The sequence below is a fragment of the Lathamus discolor genome, chromosome Z (assembly GCF_037157495.1).
Source record: "Lathamus discolor isolate bLatDis1 chromosome Z, bLatDis1.hap1, whole genome shotgun sequence".
Classification (NCBI taxonomy): domain Eukaryota; kingdom Metazoa; phylum Chordata; class Aves; order Psittaciformes; family Psittacidae; genus Lathamus; species Lathamus discolor.
In genome coordinates, this window is record NC_088909.1 from 25,956,137 (window position 1) to 25,971,428 (window position 15,292).

A 15,292-nucleotide genomic window follows, 5' to 3' on the forward strand; every position below is an offset into this window, starting at 1 on the left:
GCTTGTTAGCAGCTCCTCGACTGAATGAATGGCGCTGGTTTATTTCCCCTCTGGCCAGGAGCCCTGGAGGAGCAGCAGAATTTCTTTGCCCTGTGTCATCCCCCAGTTGGCTCCTCTCCCCCACTCCGTGCCCGGTTGCTCTTTATTAGACGTGGTGGCTCTTCCCTGGTTTCTCCTGCCTGCTTCCCGAGGCACGGGCAAGCGAGTGTGGATGCAGGACCAGCTCTGGAAGGGGGAGGAAGTGTGGAAGTGTGGAAGTCTGCTGAGGTGGAGTGGGATAAATGAAGAGTCTCGATTGAAATTGGTGAGCTGGAAGGAGAGGATTCAGTGGTCCCAACGTGTGTGTCTGAAACCAGTCATGTTCTTGGAGACAGGAGGAAAAAAGTGCTGTTTGCCTTGTGTTGGAGACCTCCTCAGAGAAGAACAGTCTTCTTGGGGTGGCTCTTCCTTTCTGTGGCTGCAAAGAGGGTCCGTGGTGCTCCGATACCTGAATTCCTGGGGTAGAAAGAGCAGCTTAATCCTACCTTAAGTACTTGGGATAGATTTGGAGAGGTAAAATACGCACCCACGAGCCCTCCACGTACGCAGGGACATCGCAGGGAGGCTGGTGCTTGTCCAGAGTTTCCTGTGCTCAGTGCAGCCACAAGCTGGCTGCACAATGGAGGGGACAGTGTCCATGTGATTCATGTAGTTGTCTTCTGCCCCCCTTTATGTCATTGCCCGCGGGATCAGTTTGGAGCTGTTGCCATTGCTGTCGGCTGCAGAGCCGCCACCAGAGGGTGGTACGTTGGGGGCAATGAGGGTTGGATGCTCCCTACGAGACGCCTCAGAGGCATGAACAACAGCTCCCAAGGGGAAGGTGGAGTGGCAGCGAGGCTGTTCCTCCAGCTACTTGCATGTGGGGCCGGCTCTTTACGAAGCTCTTCCTTGCTGGAAGGGTGCCAGCAGAGCAGCTGCTGGATGGTGACAAACCTAGGGGCAGCCAAGGTCTGGCTTTTGGTGAAGCCGAGTGTGCAGTCAGGTCGTGCCCTCAGGGTGCTGAAGCTGGGTGACCAGTGGCAAATAGCAGCTCCCCTGCCATTTTGTGTCTCTGCTTCTCCTCTAGCCTGGATCCCTGCTGTTACTGCTTCAAGATGACAAACAAAGGACGACGCACCCATCTGCTCTATTGGACCACAGAAGGTGGCACCACACTTAAGCAGCGCAAGCGTCTCCCTCGCATCAGTAAGAGCAAGGGCAAGGTTTCCTCCTGTGGCCCCGTGCTGAAGCTTCAGCCACTGAGGACGGAGCTGATGCCCGGCCAGACAGCGGAGGTGGTGCTGAAAGGCTCCTGCAGCACCCCTCAGGTGAGTTCTGCATCAGGGCATTTGTGCAGCCCCTTGACATTTGCCTGAGCAAATGGGCAAGTGCTTCTGAGAACCTGGTTTCCTGCCATAAGTTACCGTGGCAGCACCAGTTGCTTTCCATGCTCGCCACCATCAGTTGCTGAGGCTTTTTGAGTTCCATGGCTACCATAAAGCCAACTTGGTGGTAGCAAAACATGGCCTGAAGGCACTGTCGCCCCAGGCTCTGTCCAGCATGGCCTTGTACCCTGCCAGGGATGGAGCATTCACCACTGCTTTGGCAACCTGTGCCAGTGCCTCACCATCCTCACAGTGAAGAACCTCTTCCTTGTATCTAACCTGAACTCGCCCTGTTTGAGTTTAAGTCCATTACCCCTTGTCCTGTTGCTGCAGTCCCTGAGAAGAGTCCGTGTCCGGCATCCTTGTAGGCCCCGTTCAGCTAGTGGAAGGCTGCTCTGAGGTCTCCCCGCGGTTTCTCTTCTCCAGGCTGAGCAGCCCCAGTTTTCTCAGCTGGCCTTAAAGTTAGAGGTAGACTGGGAGCCCAGGCAGAAAGTAACTAAAGAAATGGCCAGTTGTCTGTGTGGGGAAGCAGCGAGTGAAACAAAACACCCAGGAAGGTAGGGAGTGTCTGGGAGCAGCATTGATTTTCCTCTGTAGACAGACACGGGCCGGGAGCTTGTCCGGCCCGGAGACCGGGACGAGAGAAATGAACCCAGTGTGCCAGCTCTAATGATCCGAATGATGTCCGTCCACATGGGAAAGTGTTCCAGGGATCATTAGAACTGAGAGCTTGACTTGTGTCAGTATTCCCATCAGCGCTCGCCCCGCTCCCTCAGCCAGCCCCCGTGTGCCGAGGGCAGGCAGGTCTTGCAGCACCCTTGGGTTGCAGCTCAGAGGGGCAGATTTCAGCAGGGTCACTGAGTGTTCTCCTCCCTGGACCCGTCTCTCCGGGGGAAATCCAGCTCTGCAGAGGAGCTGCCGTCTGACCCCGGTGTGCCTTCCCTGGCTCCAGGAGCACTGGGCACAAGTGTTTAAGTGAATGGGGAATAAATGTGCATTAAGCTCCTGCTGCTGCTAGAGTTTGAGAGGTGTTTTAAAGGATTGCCTGAGTGGTAGCTTGAGGAAGACTTGATCCCTCAGCTGGTTGACTCCGATGGGACTGTCCCTGTGCAGTCCTGAGCCCATGAGGCTTTGCTGAAGAGGGAAGAAGGAACCAGAAGGGAAATGGTCAGGCCACTGGTGAGGGTGCCTTCCTGGAAAGCCAAATGGGCATCTGTGAGCTCAGCTGTGGCTACCTGGCTCGTGCAGTCCAAGCCAAGAGCCTGGGATTGGGTCTTCCACCTTCCCTAGGTCTCGGGAACTTCATACTCTTGAGGCTGGTTAGAAGCCCAAGACCCTGTGGTGCACGTGCAGCACAGGTGATTCTGACGTCTCTAGGCTCTGAGGAGGAGTTGGGTTGTGGTGGTCTATCAGAGGGAAGAGAGAGGAAAAAAGGGAGGAATGTGGGGAAGTGAAACCATGAGGAGGAATCAGGAAAAGTCTTGGATGTAAGAGCATCCAGCTTAAGTAGAGGGTTTTCATGCCAGGTTGAAGACATCTCTTTCCTGGGGAGGTTTGTTTGACAGGCAGGTCTAGGGGGACACAGTACATCCTAGGAAGGCAGGCTGTCTGTTTGGGGTTTTCCCAGGGATCCTTTCCACTAAACTTGCAAGGGAGGATTTGCTGGCATTGATCCTTCTATCCCCTGTTTCCCTTCATACAGTCTGGTTTGTTTTTTTTTAATGAGTTCCTACAGTTTTCGGTAAGCATTTTGTTTGGCAGTGGGACAAAGCAAAGCAATAACCGTTTGGGCAGGGATTGTTCTGACAGCTGTAGGCAGCACAACACTCCTGAGGGCCTTTTGTGGTGGTTGGGTTGTAACACGAGGGACGCGTGAGTGCAGAACAAAGAGGATGCAGCTTATAAAGAAGAGAGGGCTCCTGAGGAGACCAATGGCTGTAACTTCATGCAGTAATGGGGCGTGTGGGTGGGCGGCTCAAAGATGCAGTGTGTTTTGTGGACACCCTGATAACACCCGCTGGGGGCCGTGTGGCTCGCATGCAGGTGGTGAAGGAGAAGCTGCTGTGTCACGCCATCGTGGGCAAGGAGGGAGTGAAGAATCTGATCGTGCAGGTGGACGTCACGTGCGAGTTCATTGCTCCTGCTCTGCAAATATCCAGCAGAGAAATCACTTTCCGGGTGGAGAAGGTGAGTCTCTGCATTGCATCCTGGCACTGACTGGTGTGGCTGGGGTGTGCCTGTGTCCTAAGGAGGAAGTTCTCCAAGTCCACAGAGCTTTGGCTGTTGACTTGAGCCAGGCCCAGCTTTTGTCATGAATGCCGAGATCATTATTTCACCCCTGTGAGGCTGGGGACAGTCTCCGCAGCTCTATTCTGCCCTTCTCGAGGTGCAGACAGAATTGAGCTGCTGAGCCAAGGGCACGGGCTGAGATGTGGGACCCGTGAGAGCAGCGTGGGCTTTGGAAGAGCCACTTGGTGTGCTGGGGCTGCAGGTGGAGAGCAGATCCCTCCTCACCCTCCCTGAGGTGGTGGTGAGAGGAGTGAGGATGCTGCTAGAGATGAGGCTGTTCTCTAAGTTGAGCCAGGTAGAACTGAGATTACAGCTGCTCTGGCGAGGGGGAGCATGCCCCCCTCTAGAGAGATGCCAGTGTCTGTAGTCAGGGTTTTGAGGATCTTCCAAGGTGTGGTGATGTCCGAGCAGCGATCGTGTAGGGAAGCTGAGAAAAGCTGAGATTCCTGTCAACTCCTCAAGCTGATGAGGAAAAACTGGCATCTCTTGCGCCTCTTTGCCTTCCCTGCCGTCGGTATGGGTGCTGCCTCTTTGCCTTTCCCAAGCCTCACCTTCTTCAAAGGACCCACGAGTGCCCTTCAGCTGCAGCGATGAGAGCACCAGTGCAACGTGTGTGCCCTTTAGTGTCTGGATCCCGACTCCTGCATCACCTTTCCCCGTCGCGTGAGGTGTCTGAAAAAGAGCAGATAGCTCATGATTTAGTTTCTGCGGTTTCAGGTCTCTCCTCCACTTCCCAGGCTTCCAGAGAAGCACAAATCCTGTGAGCAGGCGGTTCACATCTAATCAGAAGCTTTTCAGCTCCCCCTGATGTCTGCCTGTGGTCTGCTTGATGCCACATGCTCCCATGTGTTGCGTGCTGCGACACTGCAGGAGTTGGATGCCAATGCATCCACAATTAGTTTCCCAAAGACTGTCTAGTTTAGATAAACCATGCAGGAAGCGCGGAGCAATGCATGGACAGGAGGAAAAGGCTTAGGCTGAGCTTAGCTTTGAGGCTGCAACATCTTGTCAGTGGAGCAGGGGCAGCAGGTTGCGGCCAGACTGTTGAGGTTTGGAGCTGTCTGCATGTGCCCGTGAATGTTCAAAGCTGACCTCGGGCTGCTGCAGGCTGTCCGCTGCAGGCCATATCCTGCTTGCTTGCCTCCTCTGAGCAGCATCACTGCCTTGCGGGCCTGGCAGAGCTGATAGGGTGGTAAGAAACTACTGTATGGGAGTGGAAATGGCCTTGTGCCTTGTGCCTGTGTGTGCTCTCTGGGCAGGAGAGGACACACAACTGGAGCCAGAGTGGGTTCACTTTCTGTTTTGGATCTTGCTGAAGCAGCTGCCTCCTCTGGGGGGCTGCTCCCTCATCTGTACGCGAGACTGTTTCCCTGTCCCCTGGGGAAGGCTGTGGGTTCTAAACGCGAAAGCGTCTGCTAGAGTTGGAGGACAAACTTTGCAGAGGGGTAGAAACCAATCAAAAGAGTAAATAGAGATGGATGCACTTTTGGGGTTGGAAAATTTGAAATGCGTCTGAAGGGGAGGAGGTCCATGGCCACTTCAAGGTCATTTTTTCTTGTCTCCTGTTTCTGTAGCACCCTGGTGATGTCCTGGCTGTGATGTACAAGCCTCTCTCTGTAAAGAACATGTGCTCGCTGCCCCTCAGCGTGGTCCTTGCCTTAGAGCAGCCCTTCTCCATCTGCACTGCGGACCAGCAGCCTCTCCCTGCAAATGCTCAGGTGAGCAGCCCCGGACTTTCTTGCTGCTGGGCTTTGAAGAGGGATGAACGTGGTGGTGTGTCTCTGTTGGGAGGTCCTCCACGATGGAAGTGTGTTCTGTAGAGTCTGCAGTAAAGTGGCCCAAGCTAAATCAGATGTGAAACGAGCTGCTGAAGGAAACAGAATGCCATCTGAATCGGGAAGAGACCTCCTGGCTTGAAGACAGGGGGAGGAGGGAGCAGGCACCCAGCTGTAGGAAAGGTGTCTGCTGGAAGGCATGCCAGCTCTCCAGCAGCCATCCTCAGATAAGCTGGGGAACAGCTTGCTGTCTTTGAGGGCAGCCCTGCCTTTGGGAAGGCTGAGGTAGGCTTCTCCAGCTGCTGTCTGGCTCCTGCCCTGGTGTGTGCGGAAGGTGTTGGGCATGGGCTCTGCAGTGCACGTGTTGTCAGAGGTGCAGCCACCGCTGTGCTGCAGGCTAAAGGAGTTCCTCCAGAGTGAGGGCGAAGGCCTGGGTGCCAGAGTGCTGCTTTGGTTGTGTTTAGCAGGTGGCTTCTGCGGCTCCAGAATTCAGGAGACCAACGTGGATTTCCTCTTGTATTGGTGCAGAGCACAGAACCGTGAGCCTCAGGCAGCTTCAGAAAAAAGTGCGGTGCTTGGTCAGACAGCGTGAAGAAAATGAAGGATGAAGCGAGAAGCCCGTGTTGGGGTCACACGTTGAACATTTTCTCTTCATCTCCTTGCAGCCCATGAAGCTGAGGACAGGGGAGGAACTTCAACTCTGCATCGGATTTAACCCTGCTTATGAGGAGGATTTGCTTATCCGGGCAGCGGAGAAGGCTCTGAAGATCAAGTTCCTGGAGCATCCTCACGAAGAGCAGGTCACCGTCCGGGGAGAAGTCTACTTCCCAAATCTCCAGATCCAGACCACGGCCGTGGACTTTGGCTGCATCTTGAATGACAGCAAGGATGTGCGTTACATGGAGATGACCAACTGCAGCCCACTGGTTGTCCAGTACCACTGGGCATTCCTGAAGGACAGCCAGGTGAACCCAGTGAGGTATGCGCACCTCTCCCTCTCCTGGAAGCTCTTCTTCCTGATGTCCTGTTTGTGGTTTTCAAAGCCCGAGGCCATTTGCCTGATCTGCCAAATTGTTTTCAACCTTCCCTTGAGGAAATCACACCTCTGAGTTGTGCTCAGCCAAGGTGCTCAGGGAAGAGGTGATCTCCGCCGGTTTGGTGCTGGGAAGGAGACAGCATTCTCCAGCCAGGCTGGGACTGTAGGACACTACTGACCCTTTTCACATAGCCATAAGCTGGAGTCCTGCTTTATCTCTGCAGCTGCAAAGCCATGCTTCGGCACTTGGAGAAGCGGATGTAGAAGGTGTCCTTCCCTGCTAAGCCCATCTGTTGTCATTTTGTACTAAGATCCTACCCAGGCACTGCCATCAGAGTGACACACTGCTGTCGCAGTCCCTTGCTCTGCTTTGCTGTAGGCCTGTATGGGTTCCTGGGGGCAGGAGGGCTGATGTAGAAAGCTGCTTTCTCAGATCTTCGTGGCCTGAGGCAAACAGCCCCTTGAAGTGAGTGTTCATCTCTTGAACTGCACGTCACATTCACAGAAGAGCTATGTAGAGTTTTAGTGAGGAATGGCAGGTTCTGCTGTGACTTTAGGTCCAGCTGTAGATGCTGGAGGGAGCCCTTGTATGGACATCCCTGGGAAGGAGGACCATGCAGTGGTGGTCTATGGTTTCCAAGGCCAAGAGCAAACTTGTAGTGGTGCTGAAGCACATCTAGAAGCACATTCCTAGTGTTCCTTCTGCTGCGGCTTCTCTGCATAGCACAAAAGTCTGCTCTGGGCAGTTTGAAGGACGGTAGCAAATGGTTTTCCGTAATGCCCTAGGAAACGCAGCAAAGTTCACCACGTGGCACTGAAGCGCTGTTATTACAAACAAGGGAAACGATCAAGAAGCAGCTGTGTGAAGGGAATTGGGATCTGACTCGGAGGAGGTGACCTCTTGGGAACTGGAGATGAGCTGTGGCTATTAGGAGGGCTTGGGGGAGACGACCAGGGCACTGGGGCACTCCGGGGCGCTCAGCAGACACCATGGGATGCTGTGTGCCAGAGCTGGAAATGAAGATGGTCTCCAAGGTGTTACCACCAAACACTCAAAGTGTTCATTAGGAGCCTGCAGAAGGGCAGCGTGTCAGATGTTATTTCTGGTCCACACTAAGCACTGTTGGTATTCTAAATCATCAGCTCTAACTCAGTCTGACATGGAGGGAATCAAGCATCAGGTCTCATGAAGGGGAGATCAAAGACTGGAACTTTCCCTACCTGGGACCTTGCTGGAGCTGGTCATCAGAGACTCCCAGGATCAGTCGCGCACGTTTATTTTGGTCAGGAGAGAAAAATGCTGTTTCTCTGCCTCAACAAGACTTTGTGTGTTTACATTTTTTTCTTTCTAATTGTCCAGCCCGTTCTTTCCTCCTTGCTCTTTGGTCATTGCTGCTACCTGGGGCAGAGTGATCATATGTGCTGCCATTCAGCGAGACCTGGACAGGCTGGAGAGTTGGGCGGGGAGAAACTTGATGAAATTTAGCAAGGGCAAGTGTAGAGTCTTGCATCTGGGGAAGAACAACCCCATGTACCAGTACAGGTTGGGGGTTGACCTGCTGGAAAGTAGTGAACGGGAAAGGGACCTGGGGGTCCTGGTGGATAGGAGGATGACCATGAGCCAGCAATGTGCTCTTGTGGCCAAGAAGGCAAATGGCATCTTAGGGTGCATTAGAAAGGGAGTGGTTAGTAGGTCAAGAGAGGTTCTCCTCCCCCTCTACTCAGCCTTGGTGAGGCCGCATCTGGAATATTGCGTCCAGTTCTGGGCCCCTCTGTTCAAGAAGGACAGGGAATTGCTTGAAGGAGTCCAGCGCAGAGCCACAAAGATGATTAAGGGAGTGGAACATCTCCCTTATGAGGAGAGGCTGAGGGAGCTGGGTCTCTTTAGCTTGCAAAAGAGGAGACTGAGGGGTGACCTCATCAATGTTTACAAATATGTAAAGGGTAGGTGTCAGGATGATGGAGCTAGGCTTTTTTCAGTGATATCCAGTGATAGGACAAGGGGCAATGGGTGTAAACTGGAACATAGGAAGTTCCACGTTAACGTCAGGAAGAACTTCTTTACTGTAAGAGTGACAGAGCACTGGAACAGGTTGCCCAGGGGGGTTGTGGAGTCTCCTACACTGGAGATACTCAAGGCCCGCCTGGACAAGTTCCTGTGTGATGTACTGTAGGTTACCCTGCTCTTGCAGGGGGGTTGGACTAGATGATCTTTTTAGGTCCCTTCCAACCCTTGGGATTCTGTGATTCTGTGATATGAGCAACACAATCCAACTGTTGCTGTGTGGCTGGACATAGGCAGTGTAGACCAACGTGTGCCCTTTCTCTGACTTCCGAGGCACGAATCTCTCGTGGTTACTCTTGTTGTAGACCCACGTGGTTAGAGACAGACTAACCCTAAGCCTCAGCCCTTGGACCTCTGAGAGCTCAAAGCTGAGCTAAGCCTTTGCACCAAGGTGTTTTCTCCAGTGACGGAATGGATCTTCAGAATCACGCAGCAGGAGATAGCAGATCTGGAGGCAAGCAGTTGCCAGCTGCCTGCAGCGCTGCTATAGCAGTGTCATTGCCAGGCGTTGACCTGCTCCATCCCAGTTTTGGAGCTCATTGCTGAGCTCACACCACTGATGCCCCCGCAGGGGCCCCATCCTGCCGAGGAGCTGCTGTGCAGACTTCCCTCCCTCCCACTGCAAGGTCCCTGAGCAAAGGTCTGTTCTTTTTCCAGGTTCATGGAGACAGAGCCCCTCGCCTTGGGTGTGGAGGAGGTAAGTGGGAATCTGTCTCACTTCCACATTTCCAGTGTAGCAAGCAGTTACGTACTCCCACTCCCACAGGTGTCCTGGGTGCTGCTCCCAGAGTGGCCTCATGTCATAACAAGCGCATCACTGGTCATTGGAGAGGCCACATGGGAGGTGTTATCGGGCTGGTCAAGAACATTCCTTGTGCGGCAGTTATGGAGGACTTTATCCATCTTGGTCCTCATCTAGTGGTGGGTAAGAAATTCCTGCAGCAGCATTTGCTGCAGCAGCATTTGCTGCGGCAGCAGTTGCTGCAGCATCTGGAGAGAGCAGGATGTGAATCAGAGACAGGGAAAAGCATGAGGAGTGCGAGGAGCTGGGCTGGATCCTGCCCCCGGCTCCACAGGCTCTCAGCTCCCAGTCTCGTGTTCTTCTGAGGGCAGGAAAAGGTGTTTTTGAAGGCAAGTTCTGCAGCAGAGAGAATTTCTTGCTGCCAGGAGACACCACAAATGAATGTAGAGTATTAGCTACTGCATTAATTGGGACTGTGGGAGAAGGTTTTCCCCATGGTCTCTCCGTTGGTGAGTGGAACGGCTGCAGTGTGAGATGAGGATGATGTTGCCTGTGTTTGAGGAAGAGGCCCCTGCAGCCACATCTGTCCTTTGGCCCAAGCTGAGGCTGCTCTCCTGCATCAATCCCGTGCTCCACGTGTGGATCTCTCCTCCCTGCCTGCAGGTTTTCGATATCCTGCCACTGCACGGTGAGCTGCAGCCGGGCCAGAGCCAGCGCGTCTCCTTCTCCTTCTTCGGCCACGCCAACACCGTCAGCCAGGTCACGGCGCTGTGCAGGGTGGAGGGAGGCCCGAGCTACGAGGTGGCTCTGCGTGGGGAGGCCTCGCGCATCAGCTACCTCCTGGACACCACCGAGATCGACTGCGGGCTGCAGGTACCGCACGCTGCTCTTGTCAGTGCTCCTTGCCTCCAAGCATGACTGGTGGGCTGCTGCCCACCCGGGTCCAGGGCTCTCCCCCCTTCCCAGCTGCTTCGCTGGCTCTGTGGCTTGGAAGTCCAACGTTTGGGGGATACCTCCAAGCTGGCGTTTAATGGCCATCTCCACCCCAGCCCAGCCCAAAGCTGGGAATCCCTCCTCTAACTAACGCTGCCTCCTGGGGCAGGCAGGATCCCAGTGGTGATCTGCAGAGGGATGTGTCCCTGAGACATCCATCCGCTGATCTGCTCCTAAAGCCCAAATGAGGTGCTCTCTTTTAATGCTCCTGATTCATCAACCAAGGAGGCAGCTGACCTGGGCTTCCAGTCACCGTAGTCGGATAGAATGTCCCTGAATAACCCTCACTGTACTTCTTTCCGGTTACAACCCCCACAGCTGTTTCCAGCTGTTGGCCCTGTGTGCGTTGCCCTCTCTCCCTCCCTTTTGGCTTGTGTTGTGCCCACAAATACTTGTGTGCAGGTGCCTTTTCTCCTGAAATGCCCCAATGCCTCCTCCTGTGTTTCAGCTCGCAGTTGGGTGACACCTTCAAGTGCAGAGAGCTTGTGTCCCCTACTTGCTTTATTACTGATCTTTCCATGGTTGCTATTGCACCTCTGCCACAAATAGCTGTTCCTGTGTAGGGCCCAGGGGTACCCTGTGGCCGCGGGCTGCCCAGGCTAACCCAGAGAGCCCAGTGCCCATCTCTCCTGTGCGCTCCCTGCTTCTGGGCTGTGTTCCTTTGCTTTCAACCCAATGGAAGAGGAATTAAATTCTTGGCAGCAGACGTGTGCCTGTAACTTCCTGCTCTTCTGTCCTCTGCTCAGGTGTTTAACAAAGTCACGGAAGCAGCGCTGACCCTGCAAAACAGCGGGAAGCTGGGATTTGCCTTTGCGGTGCTGAGCCCCGGCACAGGCACTGCAGCCAGCCCTCTGCCTGGCGTGCCCCTGGTCGTGCCCAGCAGGGTGAGTAGCACAAGGGCTTCACCCGGCCTGTGTCAGGCTGCCCAGGAGAGCGCTTTGGGGGAAAACAGGGGGAATGAACACACAAGCCCCGTCCAAAACCAGCCAGGAGAGACAGGGCTGTGAGCGACTGTTGCAGGGGCAGAGGAGGTCCATCGAGCAGAATCCTAACGGAGCCCCTGATTGTCCTTGGGCGCCGCTGGCTCTGCTGTCCTACAGCAAGCACCAGTGGGAGGCACGAGTGCTCCGGGAGCTCTTTGGAGCTGAGTGCTGAGCTCTCTGGTTGTGCCATCACTGGAGCATCACTCCATCGCAGCTTGTCATCCTGCCTGGGTGTCTTAGAGCTGGAGCAGTGTTCCTGTCTTGGTGCCCTTTTGCGATGGGAAGAGGAAGCCAAAGGGCCAAGTGGCTTCCACCTTCCTCAGTGCCTGTCCGTCTGAGGGGTGACATGCTGATGTCCTCTCCTGCAAGCTGCTGCCAGGAGCTGCTGGCCCTGCTGGAAGCAGAGGCCCTTCTCCGTTCTTCCAGAGCAGCTGGTGAAAGAGCTTTGGTTTGTTGTGCCTGGCTCTGGCTAGCAGAGGGTAAACCCTGTGAGCAGAAGAGCTGTGAGACTCAGGCGTTTGGATACAGGAAAGCTGGAGGTGGTGATGTCTGATGTTTCCTTATGTATGAGAACCTGTCTTGTGTTCTCAGCGCGTCTGTCATGTGAGCCATCCCTCCACTGAATCCTCTTTGGTATACTGCATCCCTCCCTCTTGTGTGCCCTGCAGGGTTACGTTGAACCTGGCAAGCAGCAAGTGCTGAAAGTGTATTACCTGCCAGGAGTGCCTGGAGTCTTCTGCAGGGCTTTCCAGATCCAACTGGGTCACCTGGAGCCAGAAAAAATCTCCCTGAAAGGAGAGGGGACCTTTCCCAGGATCCACTTGGACCTGCCCAGGAACATCAAAGGTGAGCACTGCCTGTCTGCTCGGCTTTCCCCCATGCCATATGCCCACAGGGCAGCTCACAGGCACCTCCAGCAGGCCTGGAGGTTTCAGGGCTGTCAGACAAGGTCAGCCCTCTGGTTGCTTCTTTAGCCTCTGGCAGACGAGCCCATGTGGGCTTTGCCGCAGGAACCATCGTGCACAGCTTGCCAAGAGGTCTGGGAAGATGATGGCTGGGCAGAAAAGCTTGGGAAAGCTGTAATAGAGGCTGGCAGGGATTTTGACAGGGGTTGGGTTTGCATCACGCTGTGGGGCTGAGATGCTCCTGTGTGGCGAGAAAGACGGGTGGGGGTGAGAAGCAGCAGGATCTCCTTTCCCTACATTGCTGGAGCAGTTTGTGTCTGGGTGAATGGGGCTTCCCGTCTTCCGTGGGATTTGTGCTGCCCCACTGCTATGGGTGGTGTCCTGTGCTTTCAGGCAACGCCAAATATGAGAAGATCCTCCTAAAGGCCAAAGAAAAGCTGGACAAAGGCAGCCAGAGAGAAGAGGCCATTGCTCTGGGGGAGGCTGTGGCAGCCGAGCCCCGCGTGGACGACTCGGGCACCGTGGTGAGTAGAGCTGCTGCCCTGTCCCGCACGTGCCACCCTCCTGCGAGACACTGGAGCCCCTGCGCCCCACGGCAGCTGCCCAGGGCCCTGCCGGCACTGGGCACCTCCCTGCACACCCCTGGCCACGGAGTGTGTCAGCTCAGCGTGCCCCTTGGGCTGCCCACCTCTGGGAGTTGTCCCTCGTGGCGATGCGCCAGCTCCTGACTGCCCCAGGGAGATGCTGAAAGCTGTGCTCGGGCAGTTGGGTTTCTGGTGCTCTGAAGGACACACAGGGCGGTGCTGGGGGGTTTGTTGCTCACCGGCCAAGCCCTGCCAGGTTTACAGAGCGTAAAGCAGCAGCCTGAATGCAGCCTGAGGCTGTGCTGTGTTCTGTATCTTCAGGAGGCTCCAGCTCTCTCATGGTCCCCTTTCCAGGAGAGCTTTTGTCCAGGCTGCTTTGGCACTGACTGGAGGCAGGGACATACTTGGAGCTTTGGAAGGTTTCTGGCTTGTTTGTGTGTCTGTCCAGATCAGCTTTGATAACTGGGCAGGCAGAGACACTGGAGTTCATTTCTGTGGGGATATGATCCTGCCTGAGAGAGCAGGAAGTGTCACAGACACCGACCAGTGAGACAGAATGACTCCGTCGCCCCTCTCAACAAGAGCAGAGTGGGATCCTCCACCCGAGACAAGCTTGTGCCTTGGGAAGGACCTTGGCTAACCAGCCCCTGTCTTTCCTTTCCTCAGTGGGATGCTCAGCTGCAGATGCAGATGGAGGAGATGCTGATTGAGGAACATGCCCTGGAGCAGCAGAAAGCTCTCGCCTCCCGTCCCCCGGAGGACACTGCCTTTCACCAGCGTGTACATCGGAGGCTTCTCAAGTTAGTAGGGACTCCTGTAGCCTGTCTCCAGGGGCCGCGAGAGTGCAGCCCTGCCCCTGAGAGCTCCTTGTGTCTCAGAGTTGGGAATAGCTGAAGACTTCCGAAAGGGCCTGATGCTGAGAGCTACGCCGTGCTCCCTGTGGGCAGCTCGGTGTCCTCACTTGCACAGTGCTACCCTGAGCTCTGGAGGTGCTCCACTCCCCACAGTTGCTGGGTTCTGTTCTCAGAGCTGAGGGGGTGCAGACCAGCAAGCCCTTGCAGACAGCACAGGCACCACCCCTGCTGACCAGCTGTGAAAGGGGCATCTCCAAGCCGGTGTCTTTGTGCCGAGAAGCAGACCCCACTAAGCAGGAAGAGCAGGGAATGGTCCAGATCCCTTATGTGCTTTTCCAAGTGGGATTGCCTGCAAAAAGACCTTCACAGCAATCTTGTAGTGTTGGTTACTGCACGCGATACTCTCAAGCGCTGCTTTGGGGACAGATCTGGCTGCAGAGCAGTGGAGGTATCCTCTGCAAGGAAATCCTGTGAGAAGGTCCTGAAGCAGTTTCAGGGTTGGGCCGGCCACCAGCTTAGCAGTTTCATTGAGACCCGTGGAGACGCAGTGGACTTCTCTGCAATGGCTTTTCACAGCATAGGAACTGTGTCCAGTACCCGCTTTAAACTGACTCGAAGATCCCGTTGGTGGCTGATAAATCCTAGGCCCTGCACTCCCCATGACTTAGCCAAGTCTTATTACTGGGTGCTCAGGTCAGGCCTTGGGTTTCCTGGGCTTGGCTTGAGTTTTCACAGCAGTGGATACAGAATTATCCACTCCATTTGCTTCTCCACCCCACGCCATGCTGGGCTTTACAGAGTGTCCTTCCTCCTCCTTTCAGAGCTGAGCTGCCCGAATACGTCCTGGACCTTGGCTATGTCGTTCCCGGTGACATCCACACACACATGGTGAAGCTCACCAACACCGGGCACTTCCCTGCATCTTTCAAGGCCGATGGATATGTCCTGTATAACACAGGTAACCAGTGGTAAAGAGGCTTCACGGGGGCTTGAAGGGGCTGTCTCTGCCACATCAGCTGGAGCCATTGGGCATGGGGAGATTTGAGTACTTCCTTGGGCAGCTTTTTCCTCCTTAGTACCCCTCTGGCCGGTGCCCTGTTCAAGAGCCTGAATTCTGTCGAGCAGTGCCCAGAGACCTGGTCTGCCTGTGGCTGCCCTAAAAAGTCATTGCAGGGGCCAGATGGGCTGATCAGCATGATCGCCTCTCAGCATCTTCTGCTCTTGGCTCCCGTGAGCACCATCGGAGTTTCTTTGTGCACTCTGAGGGTTTATGTTGCAGCCAGATGGACCCTCTGTGGTTCGGAAGTGCTTTGTTCAGAGTTCCTAGTGCCAGAGCACTTCTGCTCAGCCTTATTGAACGGCCTGTGGGATCCTGTGCCGTATCGAAACAGGCTTCGCAAAGAGGCCTTGGGGTAAGGCTGCAGCTCCGTCACACGGGGACTGCTGTCTGTGACGGGTGGCCAGGCGTCTCTTCTAAGCCGCTGTCCAGGGAACACCACAGCATTTGGTATCTTAGTTGGAAATTGTCCTTTGGAGAGGTGTATGCGTCCTTCCCTGAGATGCCTGCTGAAGGAATTGCTGGAGCTCCTCAACCAATGTGGTTCGTTTTTACCCTGCAACCCCTGGATTCTGGCTGTGAAAATCCTTTTGCTTTGGGCAGTGA

General features: G+C 54.9%; 1 protein-coding gene across 1 annotated transcript in view; it reads left to right on the forward strand.

Moving 5' to 3' along the window:
* Positions 1-3,356: 3,356 nt before the first annotated feature.
* The window catches only part of LOC136005917 (hydrocephalus-inducing protein homolog), a 73,677-nt gene continuing 61,741 nt past the window's right edge, over positions 3,357-15,292 (forward strand). The window contains exons 1-8 of the mRNA XM_065663807.1: positions 3,357-3,590; positions 5,267-5,410; positions 6,133-6,446; positions 9,226-9,265; positions 9,974-10,183; positions 11,050-11,187; positions 13,442-13,575; positions 14,451-14,587. Of these exons, the coding sequence (XP_065519879.1) occupies positions 3,357-3,590; positions 5,267-5,410; positions 6,133-6,446; positions 9,226-9,265; positions 9,974-10,183; positions 11,050-11,187; positions 13,442-13,575; positions 14,451-14,587 (1,351 nt within the window). The remainder of the gene's footprint in view (positions 3,591-5,266; positions 5,411-6,132; positions 6,447-9,225; positions 9,266-9,973; positions 10,184-11,049; positions 11,188-13,441; positions 13,576-14,450; positions 14,588-15,292) is intronic.